This window comes from Mastigoproctus giganteus, chromosome 1, assembly GCF_048544385.1.
Source record: "Mastigoproctus giganteus isolate SK-2022 chromosome 1, ASM4854438v1, whole genome shotgun sequence".
Lineage (NCBI taxonomy): Eukaryota > Metazoa > Arthropoda > Arachnida > Uropygi > Thelyphonidae > Mastigoproctus > Mastigoproctus giganteus.
Genome location: NC_143575.1, coordinates 89,604,068 through 89,624,812, shown reverse-complemented (window position 1 = coordinate 89,624,812; position 20,745 = coordinate 89,604,068). Strand labels below are relative to the sequence as shown.

General features: G+C 36.8%; 1 protein-coding gene across 1 annotated transcript in view; it reads right to left on the bottom strand.

Annotated features, from left to right (window-relative positions):
* Cul2 (cullin 2) overlaps nt 1-20,745 on the bottom strand; it is a 388,410-nt gene that overhangs the window by 201,756 nt on the left and 165,909 nt on the right. Inside the window, exon 9 of the mRNA XM_090373712.1 lies at nt 5,248-5,330. Coding sequence (XP_090229838.1) covers nt 5,248-5,330 — 83 coding nt within the window. The remainder of the gene's footprint in view (nt 1-5,247; nt 5,331-20,745) is intronic.

The following is a 20,745-nucleotide window of genomic DNA, read 5'->3' as shown; positions in this document are numbered from 1 at the left end:
TATATAATAATTTGACTCTTCTGATGATATTTTATATTTAGCTTTCTTAGAACTATATTTTGAGCCTATCCAAATTTAATTAAAAATATGACCAATACAAATCCAGCACTTATTATTTCTTTTTTATATACATATTACATAGGCTATGCATATACCTTATATTATGTTTGTTGTAGTGTGCAGATTGGAGGACTGCACAGGCAATATGGTAGATGCACAGAAATGAAATGCTCTTGGTTTGTGCAAAGAAGTTCTTATTTTTCTCTCCCCCCCCCCCATAAATCATGCATTATCATTATTTGCTAAACATGCCTGAAATGTAATGCACTGTGTACACTAACTTGTTGATAGCAGAAAGGTTGTATTTTAGTCCACTCCTCTTTCAACACAGTGGTTAATTCAACTACTGATTGTAGTGTGTCAGCCTGACGCAAAGCCAATGTTTCAGTTTATCCCAAAGGTATTCAATAGGGTTAATGTCACGATTCTGAACAGGCCAATGAAATTTTTGCATGCCTGCATCTTCAAACCTAACCACCACAGGCCATGCAGTATGATGTGCTGTATCAACATGCTGAAATGGAAAAGGGCCCTCCCATACAGCTGCCATAGTACAGGAAGAGCAGAATTGTTCATAATGACTGTATAGCATTCATTGTTTAAGGAGCAATGAATGGTCTAAATCCACATTACAAGAAATAAACCTAGACGGTGACAGCACCTCTGTAAAGCTTAACATTTGGGATGACATGCTCTGGTAGATAACATTACACACACACGTGCGCTCGCTCGCTCTCTCTCGCTCTCTCTCTCTCTCTCTCTCTCTTTCTCTCGCTCTCTCTCTTTCTCTCGCTCTCTCTCTCTCAGAAAACTGTGTACCATGATTCACTACTTCACAACACAGCTTTCCAATGTTCTGGGGACTAATTATAATGGGTTGTGTACCCAGCAAGTCAATACTGTGAATTGTGTGCTATAAAGTTTGCTTTGTGTGCTTCAGCTATTCAGTAAAATCTAATGCTATGCTACTTCTAATATATTGTCATTAAACTAATATCAATTCTTGTGCTGTTCCTGAATTACTGGTTATCAATATTCAATGAAGACTGGTGGGCTTAATGTACTTCTGTTCTGAACACCCTCTGGTTTCTTTCTGTCAACTTCTGCGGTCTAGTGAAATGTTTTTGGGCGTAATAGCACCACAATGTTTCCATTTGACAATTACATCAGCTATAACTGATCTAGGGTGTTGCAGTGTTGGTGCAATGGCATGATGTTGTTGTTTCTTATGGGGTTTTAGGCACATCAGCAACTTAGAAAATACTGCATCATATATATTATGTTTGTAAAAGTGTGTGTGTGTGTGTTCATGGGCTAATTTGCATGTTGTGCGGGCTGAAAAATCGAAAGTAACTAATGGGGGGGGGGATCCATACTTCCTCCAACTGAGATTGGCTCACTACAGCCCCAACTGAAGAACCCTCTAGAAATTCCTCATCTCTGATGGGACTTGAACCCAGATCTCTCCAAACGAATGACAAGTGGCAAAATGAGTAAATGGTCATAGTAAAGGGTGCAATGACATGAATAGAATGATTGTTAATATGGCACCATATGATGACATCCCACCTCCCTTGAAAGTTGCTAGGAATATGTCTTAATTTTTACCAAAATCCAAAGGGTGTATGGATACTTTTGGTAATATGGTGTATATCCACATACATTAGACTCTCGATTTTCCGGGATAGATGGTAAAAAACAAATTCTGGATAATCGATTTCCCAGTTAATCCAAAAATATAAAAGTCCCCGTAAGAGACACGTTCCAGGACTTCTTACTTCGTTGAGTTTTACTTAACTCGGGAATGACTAATAACATGTTGCTACTATATTATTATTGACAAATCTGAATTCCGCTTGATACTTGTTAACATTTGGCCATTTTGATAAATCTTTATTATAATGATTCCTTAAGAGATTTAACAGATGCACCGTTTTCAAACTTTTGAATAATTTCAAGTTTTTGCTTAACTGAAAATGCAACTCTTTTGCGTTTACCCATCAGTTTCGCGGTTTCTAAACAAAAAAAAAAAAAAAAAAAAATCCGACATCCCTGACATAAATAACGAAACAAAATTTGTCCTTTTGCGCTGCAACGGAACACAACAATAGACGCGAAGCACTAAAACAGACTAAACATTTGGTCTCTGTTTTTTTTTTTTTTTTTTTCCTTTTGAGCGGCGAGTGTGAAGACAGCGGGGATTGCAAGATAATAGGTACACTAATCTCCCAATGACGACTTATAATGCCGCTTGTCACTTATTTATGACTTGCAAAATATCTGTTTATAACTTTTATATCTGTTTTTAAATTCTGTACAGTGGGATCAACTGATGATGTTACCAACAGCAAATTCTAAGTGGGAAGCACTGAAGGAATTAATTGTGGAAGCTACTAAAAGTCTCATACCTATTAAGAAATATTGTTAAAGGCCTAAATGGTTATCAAATGAACTAATGAGACTTGTGACAGAGAAAAAAAATGCATGGGATGCATATAAATTATCAGGCGACACAGAAGCCTATGGCAGATATAAGTTAGCCTGTAATCAAGTCACAAAGGTTAGGCAGAGGAAGGCAGATTAGGAGAAATCTTTGGCAAAGGATGCTAAGAAAAACAGCAAGGATTTCTTTACTTATATAAACTCTAAAAGGAAGGGGATGAATCTGATTGGTCCATTTGATATCGATGGTTCAACTGTTGATGATCCTGCTCAGATAGCAAACAAATTGAATGAGTATTTTGCATCTACATTCACACACGAGGATGTTATTAAGCTTTGAAAATGCCTACATTCATCTACATTTACACATAAGGTTTTGCATCTACATTCACACATGAGGAAGTTATTAAGGTTTGAAAATGCCAGAAGGTTATCAAATTGTAGCAGGTTGCTTAATGATTTTGTAATAACTGAGAGCAAAGTGGAGGAGAAATTGTTTAAGTTAAACGTAAGAAAGGCACCTGGGGTGGAATGGGATCTATCCAGTTATATTAAAGGAGGCGGCAAAGGAACTAAGCAAGCAAGCCCTTAGCCATAATTATGAGAGCATCCTTGGATTCAGGGAAGGTCCCCATGGACAGGAGATGTGCAAATGTATCCCCAATTCACAAAGGGGGGATCGAAGGGTGACACAAGTAATTACAGACCATTTAGTTTAACTTCTGTTCCGGGTAAAATAATGGAGTCATTAGTTAAAGATGCATTGCAGGATCATCTAGACAAGACTGCAGCAATAATTCATTCAGACACAGCATGGGTTTCTTAAGGGAAAGCAATAATTCAGACACAGCATGGGTTTCTTAAGGGAACGTTTTGTCTGACAAATTTGATTGGATATTATGATGTGGTTACAAAGGAACTGGATGCAAAAAATAATTATGATATCATATACTTGGATTTCAGGAAAGATTTTGACACTGTTGCGCATGGAAGACTACTGCACAAATTGAAGCAGAATAGTATTAAGGGTAAGTTGCTACAATGGATAAAAGGATGGTTGAGTGGGATAAGGCAGAGGGTGGTAATCAATGGGTGCTGCTCTTCGTGGACTAATGTTATTAGTGGAGTTCCACAGGGTTAAGTGTTGGGTCCACTGTTGTTTTGTATATTTATCAATGATATTGATGGAGGTATATCAGGCTTAGTGTCGAAGTTCGCAGATGATACAAAGGTTGGCAGGGTTGTTAATGACAGTAATGGCAGTGTGCTACTGCAACAGGATCTAGAAAATTTGGGCAGATGGGCTGAGAAGTGGCAACTGAAGTTTAACCTTGACAAATGCAAAGTACTGCATATGGGTAGAATTAACCCCAGAGAAACGTACCAACTGTGTGGTACTACACTTAAGGTGGTAGAAAATGAAAAAGACCTGGGAGTACTTGTGCAGTCAGATATGAAGTTTTCTGAGCAATGCAGACAGCCTGCCAGGGCAGGTCATGGGGTTTTGTCAATGATATATAGAAATTTTGCTAGTAGAGAAAAGGAGGTGATTGTCCCTCTGTATAAGGCAATGGTCAGGCCATGCCTTGAGTACTGCATACAGGTCTGGAGGCCCATTTTAGGAAGGATGTAGATTTGCTTGAGCGTGTACAAAGAAGGGTAACAAGATTGGTGAGGGGAATGAAGGGATCCTCTTACCAAGAGAGGCTTAAGTTCTGCATATTGCAGTGGCTGGAGACACCTGTGTGGTGATCTGACTGAGGTGTATAAGGCCTCGAATGGGTTGAGCACACTGAATTCGGATGGGATCCTTCCACTTGTTCAGATTACGAACCTAAGGGAGCATAAATTCAAATTAAGAAAAGACAGATGTAGATTAGATGTGCGGAAATTTGCCTTTAGCCAGCGGGTGGTTAATTGCTGGAACAAACTTCCATCTGTCGTTGTGGAAGTTGATAGGTTAAATAAATTTAAGGAGGAACTGGACAGACATTTGGAGGGAATGGTGTGATTTTTTTTTTTTTTTGGCTGATGCTGCATAAGCTCATACACTTGCTTTCTTGCATCACATGCCACTACTACTACTACAGTACGTATTAATTATTCCGGTTATCACGTATATTCTTCCGATTTTCACATATTTTTTAATTGGTAATGTAATAAAGGGTAAATCTGTGCTTAATATATCTTTAATTTTATAGTCTGTGGATAATATTCCTTCTATTTTCGCTAATTACAATCACTGTTTAATAAAATTAAAATTCAATTCACAAACGTGATCACAATGACCAACGCTTACTACACATCGTATAGTGAACGGTACTTTACTATGGTGAGTCCATCATAACATGATTTGATTGTACAGTGAACCAATTGTAAAGCGGAGGTTCATTGTATTTTTTTAACTATTTATGTTGAACTTCGGATAATTGGGGCAGCCACTTAATCAGGCCAAAATGCACTAGTCCCGACGTGTCCCAAATAACCGGAATTGACTGTATATCATTTTGTCTGGTAACTATGCTGGAAAAGTGTAATATATGGTGTTTGTTCCAACATTCTATCACAATTACTTCTGTGTGAATACAAATCTTTTTGACCCCCCCTGCCGTACATGCATATTCCATACAACATATATGAAAAATGCATGTGTGCAAAAGGATTAATAACAGTTTATATCATTCTATACATTTTCTTTATCTTGTATATTTTATCCTGAAAGCAGAAAAAAAAAAAAAAACCAACCTTTTGATAGCTTCCAGTAGTAAGTGAACGAGATTAATCCTAAGAGGCTCTATCATATTTCTTTTCCACAAGTCAAGTCCTAACTGTAACACAAAAAAACATTTTTTCTTTTACATTTTACAGGAAATTAACCTGGGGTTAAGTAAAAATAGAACAGAAGTGAGCACTAACTGGGACTTTCATGTGTTGTATTTTCTAAATTAATATTCCCTAGCATCATATAAAAAGCTGTAAGGACACAAAAAACACTGTTACATATGATGTAAATGCAAAAAATTTTAATTTACTGAAAAATCATTATTTTTCAATTACCCATTTATGTATGAAGTGTTTAAGCAGAACCATTTTACATGATACAAATGTACAAAATCTCAATTTAATAAAAAAATCAACGATATATTATAAGTTTAATTCTATCTCAAGACAAGAAACTATGTACTATTTACCATAGCTGAAAAAAACCTATTAAATTTTCAACTTCTAGTAAACTCACCATCAAATTGATTCAGCCAACTATAAATTTGTTATATTATTCAGTAAAACTTGCCATAACCAGTGGGTACACATAGACAAAGGTCCACAACACAGATCATGAGCTACATTGGCTCACAGAGTTATTCTCAGCAACTCACTGAGTTGTCTCAAACATTTCCTGGGTTCTTAGTTTGTTTCTGTAAAGGCAATAACTTTCTTCTAAACAGGAGGAATTAAACATTTGTTGCTTTTAATAGGGAGAAGTGTAGGTTTCAGCTAAAGAAGTGTGCAGTGCTGTCTAATACAATAGATACTAATGGGTGGTAATTCAGAGAGAGAAAACTTTCAAAAATTTCAATAATGTTATAAATGCCTTATACGAATTTAAATTTAAACAAAAGGTACTTTAGAGTTTTTACAGGTTATTTTGAATTTTTATGATGTACCCATGGTGGCTTGCAAGATATTTTCATATTTAAATATGGATCACAGTATGACATTAGTTAGTGCATTTGAATGATACTACATAGCTGAATTTTTTAGACAACCACAGTTTGTCTAAAAAAAAAAAAAAAAAGGCCAAAGTTTTAGACAAACTTTGGTTTGTTTAAGAAAATACAACTTTGTAGTAATGATACAAATGCACTGATGCCCTAAAATATTATTAGTACAAGAAATACACCTTTTGGCATCTCTCATCTGCATCAGTAGTGGCATAACATGCAATAAAGCAAGCTTATACAGTATCAGCCAAAAAAAACACCACACACCCCTTTCACCTACTTCAAAAGTTTTTGTCCAGTTCTTAATTGAATTTATTTAAGCTATCAACTTCCACAAGGACAGATGAAATTTTGTTCCAGCAATCAATCACCTGCTCGCTAAAGACAAAATTTTGCACATCTATCCTGCAAATGTCTTTCCACCCCCCTCAAGTGCATAATCCGAGCAAGAGGAAGAATCCCATTAGTATTCAGCTTGCTCAAATCATTCAAAGCCTTATACCCCTCAATCAAATCACCACGCAGATGATTAGTCTCCAGAGCAACAATTTTCAGAACTGAAACTGTTCTCGGTAAGAGTACTCCTTTGTTCCCCTCACTAATCTTGTTGACCATCTCTGTACTCGTTCCAGCAACTCTCCATCTTTCATAAAATGAGGCCTTCAGACCTGTATGCAGTATTCAAGGTGTGATTGATCATTGCCTTATACAAAGGGATGATCACTCCCTTAACCTAGCTAGCAAAATTCCTGTATATTATGGACAAGGCCCCATGATCTGCTCTGGCAGCCTGTCTGTACTGCTCAGAAAACTTCATATCTAACTGCACAAATACCCCCAGGTCTTTTTCATTCTCCACTTCCTTGAGTGTAGTACCGCACACTTGTACTACACTCACTTGATACATTACTCTGGGGTTACTGCTACCCATAAGCAGTACTTTGCATCTGTCAATGTTAAACTCCAGATTAACCACTTCTCTGCCCATTTGCTCAAATTTTCTAGATCCTGTTGCAGCAGCGTACTATCATTACTGTAATTAACAAAACAGCCAACCTTTGTATTATCTACAAACTTGGAGATTAAGCCTGATATACCTTCATCAATATCACTGATAAATAAAGAACATCACAATGGGCCCAGCACCGAACCCTGGGGCACTCCACTAATAACATTAGTCCACGAACAGCAGTGTCCTTTGATTACCACTCACTGTCTTCTCCCAGTCAACGATTGCTTTATCCATACCAGCAACGTGCCTTATTGCCACACTGGTCCACTTTGTACAGCACACTTCCATGTACAACAGTATCAAAGGCCTTTCTAAGATCCAAGTATATGGAATCAAAATTAAATTTTGCAACCAGTTCCTTTGTGACCACATCATAGTATCCAATCAAATTGGTCATACAAGAGTTCCACTTAAGAAACCCGTGCTGTGTTTGAATTATAACTGCAGTCTTGTCTAGAAGATCCTGCATAGCTTCTTTAACCAATGACTCTAATTATTTTCACCAGAACAGAAGTTAAACTAAAAGGTCTGTAATTACTCATTTCGCCCTTTAATCCCCGTTTGTGAATTGGTGATATATTTCATATCTCGAGCCCACGGGGACTTCCCCTGAGTCCAAGGATCTTCCTTCCTTAAAATAACTGGATAGATCCCATCAAACCCTTAGCTACCTATTACAGCTTGATAAACTTCTGGCCTCCACTTCAATACAGAATTTTTCAATCGTGAATGTAGATGCAAAATACTCAGTTTGTCAGCTATTTGAGTAGAATCATCAACAGTCAAACCATCGATATCAAGTGGACCAATCTGACTCACCCCTTTCTTCTAGGGTTTACATTAGTAAAGAAGCCTTTGCTGTTTTTCCTTTGTGATTCTTTGCCAAAGATTTTGCATTAGCATTAGCAAAGGCACATGATGCAAGAAAGCAAGCCTATATAGCATCAGCCAAAAGAAAAAAAACACAACCCCCCTTATTTCACCCATCCACTCGCTCCAAATGTTTGTCTAGTTCTGCCTTGAATCTATTTAAGCTATCAACTTCTATAATGACATGGAAATCTGTTCCAGCAATCAACCACCTGCTGGCTAAAGGCAAACTTCTGCACATCCATCCTACAACTGTCCTTCCTCAATTTGAATTTATGCCCTCTCAGGCAATTATTCTGAGCAAGAGGAAGAATCCCATCAGCATTGAGCATGTTCAAACCATTCAAGGCTTTATACAACTCAATCAGATCACCTCGCAGGTGCCTAGTCTCCAGACACTGTAATTTGCAAAACTTAAGCCTTTCTTTGTAAGAGCAACCCTTTGCTCCATTCACTAATCTTGTTGCCCTTCTCTGTACTCATTCCAACAGCGATACATCCTTCTTAAAATGAGGCTTCCAGACCTGTATACTCAAGGTGTAACTCAAGGTGTGGCCTGACCACTGCCTTATACAAGGGGATAATCACCTTCTTATCCCTGCTAGAAAAATTCCTGTATATCATTTACAAGCTACTCTTGCAGACCATCTGCACTACTCAGAAAATTTCACATCTGCTTGCACAATTACCCAAAGGTCCTTTTCACTCTCTACCACTGTCAGAGTAGTACCACACAGTTGACACGTTACTCTAGGGTTACTGCTTTCCATATGCAGTACTTTTCATTTGTCAATGTTAAACTTCAGTTGCCACCTCTTAGCCCATCTGCTCAACTTTTCTAGATCCTGTTGCAGCACCGTACTATCATTAACAACCCTGCTGACTTTTGTATCATCTGCAAACTTGGACATTAAGCTTGATATACCATCATCAATATCATTAGTGAATACAGAAAACAACAATGGACCAAACACTGAACCTGGGGGACTCCACTAATAACATTAGTCCATGAAGAGCAGTGTCCATTGATTACCACTCTTTGTCTTCTCACACTCAACATCCATCCCTTTATCCATAGCAGCAATTTACCTCCAATGCCACACTGCTCCAATCTGTGCACCAGTCTTCCACATGCAACAGTATCAAAAGCCTTTCTAAGATCTAAATATATGATATCAAAATTATTCTTTGTATCCAGTTTCTTTGTGACTACATATTGGTACCCAATCAAACTGGTCAGACATGACTTCTCCTTAACAAACCCATGCCGTGTCCAAGCTATAACTGAAGTCTTGTCTAGATGATCCTGTAATTCTTCTTTAACCAGTGACTCCATTAATTTCCCTGGAACAGAAGTTAAACTAACAGGTCTGTGATTATCTGTGTCTCCCTTTGATCCTCCTTTGTGTATTGGGGTCACATTTGCACATCTCCAGTCCATGACTCCAAGGAACCTCTCATAATTATGGCGAAGGGTTTTCTTACTTCCTTTGCTGCCTCTTTTAATATAACTGGATAGATTCCATCCACCCCAGGTGCCTTTCTTATGTTTATCTTCAACAATTTCTCCTCCAATTTACTCTCAGTTATTACAAGATAATCTAGCTTACTGCCAGAGTTTAATACACCTCTGGCATTCTCCTCATGTGTGAATGTAGATGCAAAATATTCATTTAGTTTGTTAGCTACCTGAGCAGGATCATCAACAGTTAAACCATTGATATCATGTGGACCAATCTGATTCCTTCTAGAGTTTACATAAGCAAAGAACTCTTTGCTGTTTTTCTTTGCATCCTTTGCGAGAGATTTCTTGTAATCTGCCTTTGCCTGCCTAACGACCTTTGTGACTTGGTTACAGACCAGCTCATATCTATCATAGTCTTCTGTGTCACCTGTTAATCCATATGCATCCCATACATTTTTCTTCTCTGTCACAGGTCTAAGTAGTTCATCTGACATCCATTTAGGCCTAAATCTTGAACAATATTTCTTAGTTGGTATGAAAAGCCTAGTAGTTTCCAAGATTAATTCTTTGAATTCTTCCCATTTTGAATTTGCTGTTAGTAACATCATCAGTTGGTCCCACCATATAGAATTTAAATACTGTCTGAGACCATTTCTTGAATTCTGCCTATAGCCTCCTTTGTGACTCGATTACAGACTAGCTTATATCTACTATAGGTTTCTGTATCACCTGATAATTTATATGCAGCACATGCACTTTTCTTTTCTGTCACGAGTTTCATCAGTTCATCTGACAACCATTTAGGCTTAAATCTTGTCTCCTTGTAAATAATAAAATAACACAACGTACAAAAAAAAAATTATGAATATGAGACAAGTAGTAAATCCACTATACCTTAACTTGGCATGAAAATTTATTTTGTATGATGTTTTGGAAGTAGCATCTTATTATTCCTTGGTGATTAGAATTTTGCAACAAACCACTACACTGTTCAAAATAATAACAAATGAATTAGTTAGTTAGTTATTTGGTTTTTAGGAGCATTAGCAACTAAGGCCATATTGCTCCGGGATATGCGGTGGTCATTCCCTGACCTTTCTGCATCCTCAATATTTGGTGGTGACGGGCTCGAACCCTGGTCTAATCAAGAAGCGTGTGCTGCGCACTGCTGCTCCTTCCCGCCTGGCTACAGAGGCACCTTAACAAACCAATGACTTTTTATGATGAACAGAAGTGGCATTAATATGATTACCGGAGGAATGAGAAGCAATTCTCTGAAACACTGTAGGGAGTCATAAGAAAATGAGATTTCAATTGTCTAAATTTAAATAAGTCATATTGAGAGGGCAAATTAGAGGATTAGTATTAATATTTTTAATGAACAACACTAGCTGCCCAGTAAGCATGGAGAGTGATGTGAAGAAGCTGAAACAATACAGCTTCACAATAATTGATACACCCAAGCTTTCATATTGCAGTATTATTCAGTTTCTTACAGTGAAAGCCATCTCTCCAACAGATGTTTGCTAGCATACAGAAAAGGACATCTGTATGTCATACAAGTCTACCATAGAAAATTTATTACCATTCAGGAAGAAAACTAATGGAGAATTATCCCCAACAAAGTTGCCACAGAAGAAAATATTGCCTAGGAACACAATGCCACCAGGGCAGATCAAGGTGTGAAAGTTTACAATGTGGGCAGTAAGTTGGATATCAGTTGTGAGACTACTTACACCATTGTGCATAAATGACTGAAGTGGGTTCCCTCAAGAATTTCAATAATGAACAGATACATCTGTGAATGTTAAGTTCCACAGGTATTTATGTTTGTGGCACCTAACATGATATGAAGAGGAAAATAATGACTTCTTGAATTGCATATAGTTTCTATGGATGAGACACAGTGCAGGCAGTTCAAATGACAGTTTCTGTATCATTTATAGCAGTGGTTCTCAAACTTTTTATTGTGAAGACACCCTAAATCCATTATGAAAAATTCCTGGCACCCCAGCACCGGGTGCATGGGCGCTGCCAGAATATTTTTTAAGGTGGTGCATGTGGAAGGGCAATGAGGGAATTTTTTTTTTTTGAAAAATGCATGAAAAAAACGTTTGGCTTTTGGTATAGGATTTTTAAGCAAAATTTTTTTTATTTAAAAATTGGCCTCATACTGCATTTTATGCATAATTTCTATATCTCTAAGAATAATAAATTGTATGAAAAAATCTAAATTAAAGAAATAATATTCGATTGTTTTTACATACTTATTTTAATGTTTTTAGAATGATAAGTACATTTTCTAATTTATATACAGAAACTAAAATAATTCTTAACTAAAAAAAAAAAATACAAAATTATACTGAAATTTTATTTATTTTAGGAAAAAATGCTTATTACAATAAAAATATATTCTTAAAAAGAGAACAAAACATAACACAATTAATGTGAATCATGTGCTTGATGCAATTTACATAGTTCATTTATATTTGGGCATATTTTAGATAAACATACATTTCATTTTCAACTGACTTCAGACCTTCCCTCTTTTTAGTTTTGATATTAAGGAGCGTAGAAAACCCAAGTTCGCACAAGTATGAGGTAAAAAAATTGTTCCAAAACTTGAAGTGCTCTGGCTCCTATGTTGGGATATTCCTTCTTAATATCCAAAAGGATTCGAGTGAAATTTCAGAGTATTTTAATCACAACTTTACAGTCATTGCGAATCTGTATTAATTCCTCTTCTTCTTTAAGGCTTAACTCCATTTTATTAGATGTCAATTCAACAAACGGATTTTGTATCCAGTCAAAACTGTTGATAGATATATCAGGGAAATAATAACAAATGTTCTTCTAGTGATGTTAAGTGTTCAGAAATTAACTTCTTTATATTTTTACTTTTTGTTGCAGCTGTTTCTGAAAAAATTTCCATTTTGGCTTCGTTAACTTTAATTTTTCAAAATTTTACCGTCTTTAAAAGTGGCAATTTTATCAGAAGATTTTAATAAATTTTGACTAAGGTCTGCACGAGAAGCATGCAAAAGTTCGACGAAATTTACCAGTAAAAGTACTTTGCTGTAATGGCATTTGTATTGTTGCTCGCTTGGTAAACAGATGGTGGGAGTTATTGGTCTGGAGTAGAAGTTGAATCCCACGGGAGCTTGAAACCCTCCAGAAGTAGGGGGGGTAACCTGACCTTTTTTCCCCCTTTAGAATCACTAACTGAATCATGAACAGAGTCATATTGGAAGTTCTGGCATCGTAAAAAATGTTCGTAAAGTAGTTTCACCAGTGAACTTTTTCGAAGTTTGCCGTGCTTCTTGTGTGGGCTTCCTTTGCTTTTTTTTCCCTTAATAAACAATTTATCCACTAGTCCACCAGTGATTCTAAAGAAAAAAGGTCAGGTTACCCCTCCACTTTGGAAGGGTTTCAATCTCCCATGGGATTCAATTTCTACTCCTGACTGATAACACCCACTGTATGTTTACTGAGCGAGCAACAATACAAATGCTGTTATGGCAAAGTACTTTTACCGGTAAATTTCATCGAACTTTTGTGTGCTTCTCGTGCAGGCTTTCTTTACCTTCGCCTAAATTTTCATCTCTTCCTTGCATACTGGAATTTACATTATACAATTGTTAAAATATATCTGTTATATAAGTGAATTTTGTACGCCAAAAATCATTTTTCAACAATTGACAAAATTTATGCTTGTTTTCTTGTTCAAAAAAAGTGAGTAGTTCTACTTTTAATTCGTAAACACGACTCAATACTCATCCTCTGTACAGCCATCTGACATCAGTATGAAGGAGAAGGTTCAAATGTGCAAATCCAAGTTCTTCACAAAGTTTTGCAAATAACCGTGATTTGAGAGGCCTGCTCTTATCAGGACAGATAGCAATTCCTCTCCTAGTGTTTCTGCGATTAAAGCTTGTTGAAGTAAAAAACAATGTAGTGATAGAAAACCCTTTAATGACCCAACCATGGACGGTGCCCCATCTGTGCATATTCCCACACATGATTCCTATGATACAACTATAGATTTTAAATATTCATTCAAAACGTTAAAAACATCTTTACCTGTCGTGGTTTGTTCTAATTCTTGATACATAAAAATTATTCTATTATTTTATCATTTTGAATAATATGAACAAATGCCAGTAGCTGGGCTTTACCTCCAATATCTGTAGATTAGTCTACTTGTAATGCAAATATAGGAGTTTCTTTAATTTTAGAAGAAACAATTTTTTTCAATATTATCTGACATATTGCAAATACGTCTGCAAATCGTATCATCAGACAAAAGAATTTTCTTTAATTCTTCTTCTATCCCAAACATTGTTTTACAAATTACTGCATACACGGGGAGAATTAGTTTCTCTGCAATAGTATGCAGTTTCATTTCATTGGCTATTATTTCTGCCACTAAATAACTGGCTTCTTGTACTCGGCTATGCAACTTTAAATTTTGTTATAAAACTAGCACTGTTTTTCTTGCAATTATAATAATCTTTTGAAGTAATCTGGTATCTGATTAGAAAGGTTACTATGTTTTGTAGTGAAATGTCATGATAATTTGCTTGGATTCATAGAATCATTTGCTAATATTACTCCACAAACAATACACATAGAATTATGTGGAAAACTATCACCACACCATGTAAATCCCATTTCTAAGTAACTGTCTTGATACATACGAGTTTTTTATTTTTTATAGTTGAACTTGTGCTTACTTCAGTTTTTCTGCTGCTCTGTAAAGTATCTTCGTTGTATGCCACTATTTCTTGATTCAAATGTTCATTACTATCTTGATTTTTTCTCTTTTTAATAATAAAGTTTTTCATGGCCACTGTTTTAAAGTATTTGAAATAGAAATATTAACTAAAACTTTAACGTGCAAAACATGCTCGACTATATGCACAACTAGGCACATTGATACATCAAAGGAGGAATGCAAGCTAAGGACTAAGATTCGCTAAGGGATTATGAGCATTCGCAGCGGCACTGTGCTGTTTCAAATACAGTGTTTGCGACGGGCGGCTCGGCTGTTCTGTATATGTAGGTGTACATAAACACTGCAATACGGTCAGCAATTATTTCATGATGACTTATAATTTACACAGTTGCATGAAAATCAACGACCTTTTGTAGCAAAAAACCACAATGTAAGCCGATGCTAAATTTGACGTCGCGGCACCCACTTTGAGAACCACTGATTTATAGCATGCTACTAGTGCAATGGAAACATCAGTTATCGCTGCAGCTGAAGAAATTCAAGACTTTTAAAAAGAACAATATAAGCATATCTTAGGACAGTTATGTTTATGTTATTCTTTGACTCACAGAGGCTTCCTATGTCACTGCATGTGTAGAGATGTAATAGTACTCACAACATTATGCACAAGTTGTTAGTTGTTAAAGTTTATCTACAATGTGCCATTAAAAACAGGAGACCCGGATGCTTGAAAGGCAGTGTCGCTTTATTACACACAATGCCTAATCGTGAGCTCAACAATACACAACCATCCAGCAGCCCACTGGGAAGTTTTTTTTTTTTTTTTTATGAAAACCCCAAATGAGAGGTATTAGAACCTAGAGTACTTAATACCATACATGGGTTGGAGGTTGAGAAGATGAAAGAAGTTATGGCTAGGGTAAAGAAAGCCAACACGAGAACAACGAGAAACGTCTGATAACTTACATGGAAAATTAGTTTCCCCAACACCGGACTCTAGCACTGCTCGCTCGGTAAACAAATGGTAGGTGTTATCGGTCTGGAGCCGAAATCGAGAAGGATATATTGATTGACAGGTAGGCGTGGCAAACAATGAAATGATTGATGGTGGGTGTGACAGACAACAAGCTACTGTATAGTCTTTAGTTGGCATTATAATGTCTATTTATAAGTAAAGAACGGTGCATAATAGTTTTGTAATGAACAGTAAATAGGTAATAGCAGCGATGAATCTTTTAAAGATGGAAGAAATTTGTAAGGAAAATAAAATGTTAGTTGAGTTTTTGATGAAAACTAAATTAATAAAAGTTTTCTTCCGTTGTTTTTGTTGTTTGGTTTTTAGGAGCATTAGCAACTAAGGCCATATTGCTCCGGGGGACGATATGCGGTGGTCATTCCCTGACCTTTCCGCAATCTCCGTATTTGGTGGTCACGGGCTCGAACCCCGGTCTAATCAAGAAGCGTGTGCTACGTGCTGCTGCTCCTGCCCACCTGGCTATGGAGGCGCCTTTTGTTCCGTTCATTTTTATGTTCTTCATTATGTTTTTTTTTCTCATTATTAACAGCAGATTTTTGGAGTTCATGAGTATTTTTCACTATATTGGTGATTTAGGTTTTGTTACGAAAAAGAAAAAGGTTTCTTTATTTTTCGTTATATTTTGTAACCTGACCTTAAATGGTAGGTTATGAAATAATTGAAAAGGTTTCCTTATATTTCCTAACCTAACCTTAAACGTTAGGTTAGGAAATATTAGGAAAAGAAAGAAAGATTCTTTATATATATATGTAATGTGTGGTTTGTAGAATAAATAAAGTTTATGTGAATAAGGAAATGAAAAATACACATGGTGCACGAACTAAGAGAAGTTTAAGGGATAGTAGAAAGCGGAAGTGAAGTAGTGGTAAAACAGGTGAAAGAATTAGAAAAAACTAGTACAATAATGATTTGGGACTTAGCAAAAAAAAAAAAAAAAAAAAAAGAATACATAAGTAAATAAATAAATAAATTAAAAATTGCCCTCCAACAAATAATATTGGAGGGCAATTTTAGCAAGAGGTAGAATCAAGGGAAGGCAAATATGCAAAATCTGAATATAGTAGATGGAAATATGATACATAGCCAGGAAATTCAAAAGGGGACTACTCCTGACCACGTATCAGGTACTGCGTACACATTATTTATATCCTTTTGCTTCCTCTACTGCTGCACTGTGCGCTTTGGAGCATTAGACATATATATAGTGAATAGGCATTGAGGTGTTGATTGATGTTATGATACGTGTGTATCGGCACGAGTGTCTTTAAAAATAAAAGTACAGTAATAAAAATTAATATTTTGTTAATAAACAATTTATGCGCTAGTCCACCCATGATTCTAAAGAAAAAAGGTTAGGTTATCCCCTCCATTTCGGGAGGGTTCAAGCTCCCATGCGATTCAAGTGGAGGTAACCTGACCTTTTTTTCACCATTACAGAAAGCGTTCACTAGGTCAAGTTACCATTAGTGCTTCTGAGTGCCTAAACCAATTATCGTGTATTGTGTTCGCGCACCAATCAGCACATCGTTTGCCATGCCTACCTGTCAATCAATATATCGTTCTCAACTTTGCTCCAGACCGATAATGCCTACTAGAGTGCTGTATCAGGAAACTAATTTTCAGCTTAAGTTATCTGACATTTCTCGTTGTTCTCGTGTTGGCTTTCTTTACCTTCGCCAAAGTTATTTGTTGAGATTAGACTTGAACTTCTGCAGATTGTAATTTTCAGGAAATATGTATGACGGACGGTTCCAGAAAACGGAAGTTGAATGAATAAATGAGGAAGAAGAAAAGTTGGTTCTGTGAGTTTGAAGTTAGCCAGGAAAAAGGATGTTGACTGGTTGCAGCACATGTTCGGACTGCTTTGGAAGAGAGAGCAGGAATTATAGAAGCCAATTCAGAAGAACAGTGCCCATGGAAGCATCTACAGAAAAGGAATGCAGCAGAAACAGAACATCAATGGGACAGAGAGTGGGAGACTCTGTTAGAGATGAGTCATTAATTAACCTAACTACCCTATTTGAATGGAATATAGAAGCCCAAGAGAGGTTTTGAGGGCACTGCCCCAGATGCGGGAACTATATTCCATGGTAGGGTGGATTTGCGATTTCTACAGAGCGAACAGATGGCTGGAAGAAAAGTAATGCTGAGAGCGAAAGAGAAAACCTAATTTTTGGACACAGAGGAAGCAATATTTGTAACGTGCTTATGTCAAGAGAGATTAGGTTAGGGTAATCCCCAAGAGAGATATATGAGCTTGGCTAAAAAGTCAGTTTCATCAAAGATAAGCATAGGAGAAAAAGAATCCTTTTTGAGAGGTATAGGACAGGACTGAGATCAATTAAGTTATCTTTGCTCCAGTGGAGAATTACCTGCAGATCAGCATTGAGGAATATGGTACTGGATATTCAGGAAGTTGAAGCTGTTTCAGCAGGGCAAGGTTTCTCAAACTGGATAGTGGAATGCAATGTGCTATCATCAGCAAAACTACAGATGGGATTTCCAGTCAATGAAAGAAGGTCATTAATATATAAGAGGAAAAGAGCAGGAGAAAGAATTAAACATCGGGGAACACCAGCATTAGTGCGAAGTTAGAAGAAATAGAGCCATCTATCATCACACGCAGTGAGCAGTCAGAGAGAAAACTGGATACACAATTACAAAAAACAGTTTGCAAACCATAAAAGGGAAGCTTGTTTAGAAGACCTTTATGCCAAACACAATCAAAACGAATGTCAAGAGAAACTATTTGAGTTTCACTAAACTTTTCCATTGAATTTGTCCATAGATGGGTAACATAAGCCAGAATATCACCAGTGGAGCGACATTGATGGAATAAATACTGGCAATCATTGATCAGGTAGAAGGTTTCTAGATAGTTTAAGAGTTGGCAGTTAATTGATTTCTACATTACTTCAGAAAGAGTAGTAGAAGTATTTGCAATGGGATGATAATTGGATGGGAGGGATTTCTCACCCTTTTTAGAAAATAGCTGGATATGAACAAATTTCCAAGCAGATCTTTGGAATAAGAAAGTGGAAAAGGGTGACACAGAATAGGAGTAAGTTCAGGATCATATGCTTTGAAAACTAGTGGAGAAATACCATCAGGATCTGGGACTGTATTAGCATTAAAATCCTTCTGACATCCTTTTGATAAAAGACCACAGGAGGCATTGAATGGAGTGTACTGGTAAGGGTGGAAGGTGATTTACCAAGATCATTAGTACACGAGTTGAAGGGAAAAAATAGGATGCTAGCAGGTCAGCTTTATCCTTAGTTGAACTGACAATAGAACCATCTGGTTTTTACGGAGGTGGGCAAAAGTTGCAGCCAACAGCTTTGGCAAGAGACCAGAATGCTCAGGTACTATTTGGACAAGATGCAAATTTTCTACACTTAGCCTGTTAAAAATCTATTTTGGACTGATTAATAACTGTTTTACAATTGTTGTGAGCTTTGGTGTAGGCAGAAAATGAAACTGAAGATTTGGAAACAAGCCAATTATGATTTTAAGTAAGAGAATATCGAAAAGAGGAGATTTCAAATTACTAAGAGTCTAACAAGGAATATCAGAACGGACATATGTACAAGTAACACATTTGAAGCAAAAGGAATTATACAGCAAATAATTTGGACAACTGAGATGAACAGTGGTTGAATCAACTGATAACTGAGATTCTGTCAGAAAAAGTGCATGGGGTTTGGTAGGCTGTAAGTAGAAATGGACATCATTGAGATTAGAACTGAGACCATGTATATTTGTGAAATGAAAGAGGAAGTGTTTGGGAGGTTTAGATCTTTTCACAGATAAGTTTGCTCTATTAGTTTGACAATTCATGGTGTATTCAGTAGTAAGAAAATGTGGAGGATGGACATGCTGAATCAAGTAATGAAATTTTTGGATATGGCGTACACGTGGTAAGAATATACCCAGCTCCTTGATCGGACTCCATCGAGTCATTATATGGCAGCAAGATTATACACTAGCTGATGATCTGGAAGCCTCCTAGAGAGTTACCAATAGGTTTTGTCCAGTGTACTAACTAGTGGCCAGCCTGTGAACACCATTTTATAGCTGTACCAGTGAAATATAAGGAAGATTGGATCTTGCCGTGATGTCCATAATAACCTCGAAGGACATCAATCATATTGCATGATGGAAGAGATGGGTGAGGGTTTATCAGAGCTGTGCTGTGGAGACAAAACATGGGTTCCAACACTTGAAGCCTCCAATAAGCAAAGTGGTGGTATTGCACCAGCTGATGAGAGTCATCTACCATCTAGTATTGCCTGGCAACAGAGGGGTGGCATTACTCCTTGTGGTGTGGGCGCCACGCCTTGACCCCTGCTTATGGTTCCCACCCGGGTGGTCGCCCACAGTGTGTTAGGTGCCATATTCCAGGACTTGCATGTGGTGGTTATACGCAGGTGAATTAACATCCTCTGTATAGCCTGGATTTGTAACCCTCAGTTTTTGTTTTTGTAAAACTGAAAAATGATATGGCAGGGCATCAATTCCAGATGAAGTGAAAGTGAATGAAGAAGTGAAAGGAAGTCATAAAACAATTACGCCAATAGTAACCACATGAAAGTATGAGCAGGATATAAAAAATCTGGTGCACAGATGGGGATAAGTGCTGTTTTGTATTGAATTTCTTGAAAAATGATGAGTCAATTGTTGGTAAAAAATTTCAGTTTTCATTTGAATTATTCTAAAGTTCTTCACGCTCACTGTATTAAATATGAAATATCACATGAGCAACACCAGTTCCTATCTTGCTATGTCATACAATCACTACACTGTCAAAGTGTCTCATAATTATTTACTCTTAGTTGTCTGATAGTTGGGGGAGGACGTTGTTATGAACACTAACATGTGTTCACCGAATCAGCATATTTCTGACATATGGCAATCGGATCTCTTTTAGTCCATTTAGAATTTATGACAACAAATTCCAAATGGACTAAAAAAGTAACAACAAAACACAATAGTTACTTGTTGATTAATAATAGATGTACACTGAATGACAACCCCTAAATGTCACAAATATCTTTAATCCACATTTATCTATTGCCATTATGAAATCTTTCATAATGGCTGCATTTTGTTTATGGGCAGATTCATGACTATTTTCAAATGACTCTCCAGCTCCTTTTTATTATTATGGTGTATTCATGTAGTGAATACACCATTCATATGGTGTAACCATTTCCTAAGAGTACAATGATATTGTATATTCACCATAAATAGCAAATATAAAATAGGTGCTGGCAACGTTTATGCTTTTCATGCAACACAAACTTTGGCAGACTACTCCTCCCCCCCACCCCTTATGAAATTCATAGTAATTTTTCAGTCACGAAAACAAACCTTTTCTACTTTATTGTGAAACAGCAAATA